General features: G+C 36.7%; 1 protein-coding gene across 2 annotated transcripts; it reads right to left on the bottom strand.

The window, feature by feature from the left end:
- Positions 1-1553: 1553 nt before the first annotated feature.
- Positions 1554-6934, bottom strand: LOC110918013 (ent-kaurene synthase TSP4, chloroplastic). Of its 2 annotated transcripts, none has more exons than XM_022162409.2 (15): positions 6811-6934; positions 5908-6032; positions 5786-5823; positions 5404-5695; positions 5141-5321; positions 4482-4690; positions 4277-4397; positions 4115-4212; positions 3825-4015; positions 3638-3750; positions 3459-3557; positions 3045-3260; positions 2826-2967; positions 2154-2399; positions 1554-2074 (listed from the first exon to the last, which is right to left on the bottom strand). In XM_022162409.2, exons 2-15 carry the CDS (start codon positions 5984-5986, stop codon positions 1781-1783), a joined length of 2319 nt encoding a protein of 772 aa, XP_022018101.1. In that variant the 5' UTR covers positions 5987-6032; positions 6811-6934; the 3' UTR covers positions 1554-1780. The 2 variants fall into 2 exon arrangements, with proteins under 2 accessions (XP_022018101.1, XP_035840815.1); XM_035984922.1 differs by lacking the exon at positions 6811-6934 and adding an exon at positions 6584-6754.
- Between the last annotated feature and the right edge of the window lie 1761 nt (positions 6935-8695).

Genomic DNA, 8695 nt, shown 5'->3' with positions numbered 1-8695 from the left:
ATTTCATAAGTAACCATGGTGATGTGGATTTTTGTTTCTTTTTTCCCTTTTATTTGATACTAACTTCGAGTGATGACGTGGATTGTAACTTGTTTTTTTAATTTTTAATGTAATTAAAGTGTTTTTATTTTTAATAAATATTATGTCATATATTAAAATAATCCGACCCCAACATCTTATTCTTCATTTTTTTTCTTGACACATAGAAAAAAGGACATGACTCGATTTGAATGTTAAGTTATCTAATTTGGGACAAAAACGATTCGAGTGACCTAATTAGAACACTTTTAAAACTTGGTTACTATTCTGTGACATATTCCCTTTTCGGGACCTACAGATCCTTTTCTAATTGGGTTATAACCCAGATAATTTTTTGCTAACGTGACAGTTTACGTGGCACAAACTTAGTTATTGGCGGCTGGTGTTAATAATCCTAACTTTCACCACTACCATTAGCCGCCACCACCACCAACAACAACAACCTCTATCAGCCGCCACCACTATCAGCTGCCACCACCATCAACCGCCGTGGTGGGGGGTTGTTGATGGTGGTGGTGGTGGTGGCGGCTGATGATGGTGGTGTGTGATGTTGGTGGTGGCGACGAATGGTGGTGATTGTTGATGGTGGTGGTGACGGCGACTGATGGTGGTGGTTGATGGTGGTGCTGGTGTGTGATGGTGGTGCTGGCGACTGATGGTGGTAGTGGTGGCAGCTAATGGTTGTGGTTGTTGATGATGGTGGTGGGTGGTTGTTAATGGTGGTTGTAGGTAGTGTTGGTGGCGGCTGATGGTAGTTGTTGATGGGGTTGAAAGTTAGGATTATTAAAATTCAATTACTAGGTTTGTGCCACATAAGCAGCTACATCAGCCAATAATTAGATTTGTGCCACGTAAGTTACCACGTCAGCAAAAAAACTAATTGCGTTATAACCTAGTTAGAAAAAGATCGATGGGGCCAAATTCTTACAAGTTGGGATTGTCAGAGAGAATTTTTTAAGTTGGGATTAATGTCGGCCAATAGGTGAAAGTCATGATTATTAAAATCCAATAACCCAAAATCTGAACATAATGTTTAAGAATAAGAGAAGGAGAAATGCATGATGAATAAACATGTGAACCATACATGTAATTTGTGGTGGTTTTGCAGCGAGGATGGGGCTGATACTCAGAGACCTAGCCCACATATGTGAGAATGAGCGCATATCCGCTTACTTGAGGCTAGGATTCTGGTCGTTGAGACTTTTAGCTCGTAATGTTTGCTAACCGTTGATTGTAAGGGTCACAGAGTGGCCATGAGTGCAATTGACAGGCAACGAGGGCGATTATAAACATGGTTTTGATTTTTACTAAAAAAAATAGTTAAACATATATGAGCTAGATATGTGGTATATGACTACCAAAAATGAAAATAAAAAAAGGCTTGTTCAGTTCACACAGCAGGTTCCATGTTCCAAACAAGGCGAACCACTAAATCGGCATAACTAAACCATGAACCAAACCGTTTGGATCTCAAACTGGCCAACTTGCGACATGGAGCCTAAGCTTTATAGTTGCTATCAACAATATTCAGAATGTGCACTACTATAAACTTAAATCTGATCAAAACCTCACTGATTAAGTCACTCGATCTGATAATGAAAAGCAAAATGACAACGAAAAGCAAAAACATTACTCATGCTTTGTATTTATTTATCTACTGCCTTGACATACGACAGTAGTACAGCACCCCCATCAAAAGCATGATTTTCAAACATGATTTACATTTGTTATTCACTTCCAATCAACTCAACGGCTCGTAAATGACGTCCTTCACAATACCAAGAATCGCGTCTCCAGTAAACCCATCATCCTTCGCATAAAAAAGATTCAACACGTTACACATGTTCCAAAACGCGTCTTTACAAGCTCTAGGAACAATGCTTCCCCTTTCTTCCGTAACTAATTTCATCATCTCTCTCCTCTTGTTCTTTATCATCGTCATCATCTCCTTTACCACCTCTTCTTCCACATTCCCACTTTCCCCATTACTCAGTTGCAACGCTACAGCATTTAGTTTTCCTTCCTTATATTCTCTCTGCGTTAATATTTTAACAAAACCCATTATTACTACTATACTACCCTTTCTCTGTCTTTTTTAATAGAAAAGAAATTACCTTGAAGCTATGTATATCATTCAGAAGCCGACCCAAAGTGCTCATTAGCTCGTATAGATAATGATACTCGGAGCTTTCGACAATCTCCTCCGACAACTTGGGCCCCACAAAGTAAATAGCGGGCAGTACAATTGGGCCTAATGCAAACGACACGTAAGCATTTTCCATATATTCATTTATTGTTGGTACATACGCGTCTCTCGTCCATATAGCTTCCCTCAACATACTATTCATCAGATCCAACCACTATAGAAACAAAAAAAAATATATAAAAATAAATGACCACGGAACACCTTTTTTTATATAAGAGTAAAGTACAGGGATGGTCCCTATGGTTTACCAAAATTTTGGATTTGGTCCCCAGCTTTTCAAAAGTAGACAGATGATCCCTGTGGTTTGCACTTTGTAACGCATTTAGTCCCCAGCTTTTTCCAAAAGTACATGGATGGTCCCTGTGGTTTGCACTTTGTAACACATTTAGTCGTTAACTTGGACAAGCTAAAAACCTTTAGATTTATTGGCTGGGGACTAAAAGCGTTACAAAGTGCGAACCACAGGGACCATCCATGTACTTTTAGAAAGCTAGGGGACAAATCCAAAATTTAGGCAAACCACAGGGACCATCTGTGTATCATACTCTTTATATAAAGCAGAAAAGATTAGATATCTTACAGTTTGAATAACATGGCTCGTTACATCTCGTTCTTGCCATTTGAAAGCTGTGTCTCCAATCCAACAGATTGCATCTTTTAATGCTAAAAATACAATTCGAACTTGCTCCGAACAGCAATCATTGTCAACGTCTACATTCCATCTGCAGTTTATGAGACAAAATCCTTTAAAAATTCAAAATAATTAAGAAAATCACTTAAATATGGAACAAGATTATACTTTTCAACACACTGAATCAGATTGGCCAATTCGTCGATAGTACCACCAACGTCAAAAAAGTCATCAACTACTGTAGTAAGGATGCCGTTTTTGGCCCATGAAATACGCGCGTCCGATAATTCAGGAGATGAAAGTGTTGCGGCAACAGAGAAGTAACAGTAGGCTGTCTTTTGCCTAGCAAACTTGAGCTGGTCCAATTTGTTATCTACCACCCACCTGGTGCCACGTCGTCACTTCTTCGTTAATCAAAATATAAAGAGTAAAATGCCATTTTCGTCTCTGAGGTTTGGCCAGTTTTGCAACTTTCGTCCAAAGGTTTGTTTTTCCACATCTGGATCCAAAAGGTCAAAACCTCAGGACGAAAACGGCATTTTACTCAAATATAAATTTAAAAAAATAACTTTTGATACAAACCTTTCAAGACCTTTTAATTCTTCACGGTAAATAGATTGGCAAGAGTTATAATCTTCAACTGCGAACCTTAAGTAATCCTTGTTGCTAATATTCGATGATCTGCGGTTAATCAGAGAAAAATACTCAGAGCTGTCACTGCTCAATACTTTAAATATTTACACGTGAAATAAAAAACTCACCGATATGTAGTTTTCAAAATTCTTGTATCATCAACATTGTAGCGATCTATATTTCGTCTAGTGTTTATGCGTTCTAAACCGGTATTGAATGGGAACTTAAGAGCATTCTCCACCTGTTTAAATTAACCATTCAGATATGTTGCATGGAAAAAGATACGTAATTACGAGTCAAAGTCAAAATCACAACCTCTTTATGAATAAATTTAGAGAGCCGGTTTGAATCAGTGGATATCATCCTTCTAAGAATATCACCCGACCTCAAGATTTGTTCTCCGAAAGATAATTCCTCTGGGTATAAAACCTGTGATGCATTATACACTTCAACAGCTGCATATTCGTCTTTGAAAGCTCCTTCGTTAGTAATTTCAGCCAATGGATCTACGCCACATGTCAAGTCACAAAATGAAAAATATAACAAAAATATAATAAAATAAAACAAATGACTTATAATATGTTTTTTGTTTAAGATATATATACCTGAGGATACTTCATACCCGTTGATCCTTAATAACCGAAAGGCTAAAGCACAAGTTACAACATCCATAAATATTTGCTCATCTCGCTCCACCCAACATCTAGATTCGACCAAAGGATTTGCATTAACCTGTGTGTTTTGATTTAATAAAATGAATATTTTACCTGTATGTTTCGTCTAAAACATTTTTAACTTCCACGCTGAAATGGCGTGCGATTCCTAATCTTTCAAGCGTATCAACCATGGAAAGCCGGATATATAAATCAAGAGGATAAACTGTCGGGACTGAGATTCACCCCTTAGATTTGTTAGCACAATGTGGGATTTCTTCATAGGATATCGATAAATAACTAAGTAAGAAACGCGTACCTGCATTACCAAACTTGTCCAAAAGTGAAGTTAGATAATTAAGACAACCAGTATCTTGATGATTAATAAAAGCAGCTGCTGTTGCTGACGGTGAGTTGAAAACCGAACCGTTTTTCAGCTGATATTTCTTCACGATATGCCAATCATATAAGTTACCGAGTCCTTCTGAAATATACGCCAGGTATGCTTTCATCTCACTCGAATGACATCTATATGATAATGATAACAACCAAAGTTATTTTCTTTGCATTATAACTCACATAATCAGTAAAAAAAGGAACTTGGATTTAAATTATCCTAACTTACAAAATGTGTTGTGACAGTCCCAACTTTTAACCTAGTTTCTCCCAACGAGCTTTTTCTAACTGAGGTCTAACTCAGTTAGTTTTTGTTGGCGTGGACTACCACATAAGCAGTCCACATCTTCAAAACTTTGCCACATAAGCAATCCACATCATCAAAATTTAACTTTTTTGCCACATAAGCAGTCCACATCAGCAAAAAACTAACAGGGTTAGATCTAAGTTAGAAAAAGCTCATTGGGAGAAAATAGGTTAAAATTTGGGACTGTCAAAAAACACTTCGTTAGTTGGGACTGTTGCCGGCCAATAGGTAAGACTTGGGATTATTTAAATCCAATTTCCGTATAAAAGAAATACCTTTTTAGCTCCAATTCTCTCTCATGTAGCATCAAAGTAAAATCCGTTTGATTTGAACGGAGGTTTATGTTCAACCGTTCCGCATACTCAACCATACCGGGAAATATGATGTCAAAACCAAAGGGAGACGGGTGACTTTTGTCAGTAGCTGAAGCAAAATTCGACTCAATAAAATGTAGACCTGCAACAAGAGTTGACTATTTAATGAATAAACAATAACACTTGACAGACAGCAAGCAAGAAGGCAGCAAAAAAACGCATACCTTTATTAATTTGGTCTTCCCCAACATTCCATCGTTTTAATGCAACAATACATGCTAACGTTGAAGAGAGGGAATCTTTAAGTAACGGATGAGTACGACTGTGATTAACGAGACCCCATGAACCATCATCGAGCTGGTTATCAACTAACCAGTTAAGACACTCGGGGAAACAAGGGGATTTGGGTGAGCTTGGAGAAGGGACCATGGCTACCCAGGCTGTGTCGTATGAAGAAACCGAAAGGTCCACATTGTTGAACAGTTTACGGATTCTTTCTTTGGTTGTATCAATGGCCTGCATAAAAAATAGCAGATAAATTCAGTTTATTAACTTATTATTTTAAATACATCAAGAGGATAAAGAAATGATTGCAAAAAGTTATACCAGATTGGTGGGATTAGCTTGTCCAACATGAGAAGAAGCTGCTCAAACACGAAACTTGAATCAATCCAAGAATTGAAGAAGAGCAACATGTAAACAAAGTGAAAAAAGATGTATATTTGTACCTGTGTGAATAGCTGACAGAGCCCATGAACGATACGGTTTGGTTGACAAAGGGTCAGTCATGCTTTGTGTAATATTCATTGATGTTTCGTTTAGCAAAACTCTTTTTTTTTCCTGTTTCAATTGGCAGCAAAAAACATCGATTTAGGAAAAAAAGAAACCTCAATGTAAGTATTAGATGAGTTTCTCCCGTAGCAGACCGGGGATTTTCAAAGCATTTTACCATGAAGTTATGATTAAAAAGTTCAGTAAAAGAATCCGTTGATCAAATTTAACTAACTTAGACATAATTATCCCCAAAAATGTCTTAGCATGTCCAAATTTTAGCTAACTTAGAAAAAAATAGGGTTTCAAGTTTTCAATATGAATATGTTTAGATAAAATGTTTATTATTTATTATTTATTATTTTTTAATATAATCAAACGAACACGAACGAACGTAACCGAACGTTCACGAACGAACGAGACCTATGTTCGTGTTCGTTCGCTAAGCTAACCGAACGGAAATTTTTGTTCGTGTTCGTTCGTTAAGCTAATCGAACGAACATAAACGAACTTCCCGCCGAACGGTTCACGAACTGTTCGCTGAACGTTCGGTTTGTTTACAGCATTCCGTTCAAATTCGATAAACTCTGCATCAAGAACCATTTTTTGAAAGCAATTTTCAAAGCATTTTACCATGAAGTTGTCGCCAAACTTGATCAATTTCCGAACAATTCTCAGAGTTTAACAAACTTATGAACCTAAATTATAGGTCAAAAAAAAACTAGCCCTAATATCAACACCATCAGACCAAATTAGAATGCATCCTAAATATCTGAAAGCTATTTGTGTTGCATAGGATCGTGGAGAATGACCGTAGGTAGGTAGGTTCTCACCCCCAAAAGAATTAGAGATATTCGTACCTGAGAATTGCGAAAAACAACAGAAGCAAGAAGATGCGCTCAATAAGATATATGCAAGTGTGTTGACTAAATGTCGGAATCTAACTTGATTCCAAACTTGTTTTCTTCGATATATATATACTACTAAAAATATATGTGTGTGTATTAAAAAAAAAACTCATGTTAATATATTTTAGCAGGATTAATCCCACCTAATGCGACCATTTTAATCCCGAACGTGATAAACGGGAGATTAGTCGTTTTTGAAACTGTTCCCGAGTTAACTTAACGGGAGCTTAGTCGGTTTTAGTGGACTTGCTATAGCAAAGAAAACAGATAATTCAAAATCGATGATGGTAGTATACCTAATCTGTTGGGATAATTGATTTAGGGGGTGTTTGGAATTGCGTTTTCAACCTGATTATTTGATTATTGCGCTTTGAAATCGCAAAAAATCTATTTTGAGTGTTTGGTAAAAAATTAATAAAAAGTGATTTTTTACGTTTTGTAGAGTTCAAAACGTGATAATCCATAAGTAGGTCACCCCTTGCTGCAGGAAAACGTAATAATCCAAAAACTGATTTTTTACGTTTTCACTTATTTATTTTTTTTAAATATATATACTTGCCAAACACTTAAATAGTTGATTATCTGATTATTGTGATATCAAACAACATAATCAAATCCAAACAATGTTGATTATCTGATTGTTGTGATATCAAACAACATAACCAAATCCAAACACTATCTTTCTGCAGCACGTTTTGTTACAGCTAATTATCTGATTCTGATTATTCAAAACGCATAATCTATTTTCAAAACTCAACCCCAAACACCCCCTTAGTACCTTTTCCTTTTTCTTTTAATGGGAACAATTCGAAGACCCCTGGGAATCTAGTAGGGCTCTAAACTAAACGAACCGAACGTTCAGCGAACAGTTCGTGAACCGTTCGGCGGAAAGTTTGTTTACGTTCGTGTTCAGTTACGTTCGTGAACGTTCAGTAATGTGTACGTGAACATTCGTTAATGTTCGTTTGTTTATGTTATTCATTAAAGTTTTTTAGCATTTATTTATTTTATCTAAACTTTTTATAATCTTTAATTCTTATTTATCTTAGAGTAAATTACGAAAATCGTCCTTTATGTTAACACTAGATTGCAAAGTGTGTCATTTGTCTTCAAAAAGTACAAAAACGTACTCGATGTTTGCAAACTCTTGCAAGTTATGTCCTTTAGCCCTATCTCAGTTAATTTTTGTGGTTAAATCTGACCAAATGGACCCCACATGAGGGTATTTTGGTCATTTTACTCTAAATATAAAAATAAATAATCATTAACATAATAAATAAAAAATTGTTTTAAATTATTATACGAATTTATAATTCTATACACACACACACATAAACACCTCTCTCTCTCTCTCTAACTACCACTGCCCGTTCTCACCACCACTGCCTGTTCCCATCACCAGCACCACCCACCTGCCACCACCTCCATACACCCAATTAGACCACCACCACCTCCACACAAGCGTATCGAACTTATTGCGACACCAACAAGCGTATCGAATTTCGTAACCGTGTGTTCAATATACCCCAAACCACCACCAGATGATAAACTATTAGAAACAGGATTCTTCAACGAAGAAGAAGGTGAACCTTTCGAAATCGACAGTGATTCCATCCGATCTAGCAGCTGATTCGTGAAATTACCACCACTATTTCGCCACTGCATCTCCATATCTTCTGATGGTCACCATCGGTCCGGTGAAATTGATCGGAAAACGAAACCCTAGCGCAAAAAACTTGTGCGCATGATAATTATATATACGAATGAGATTGATATGTTTGAATGAATTGGAAACGTATAGTTACTTGATTTGCAATAGAATTGGTGGTAGAACTGG

This window comes from Helianthus annuus, chromosome 16 (genome assembly GCF_002127325.2).
Source record: "Helianthus annuus cultivar XRQ/B chromosome 16, HanXRQr2.0-SUNRISE, whole genome shotgun sequence".
Lineage (NCBI taxonomy): Eukaryota > Viridiplantae > Streptophyta > Magnoliopsida > Asterales > Asteraceae > Helianthus > Helianthus annuus.
Note: the sequence above shows the minus strand (reverse complement) of the source record. Positions and strands in the feature narration are given on the sequence as shown.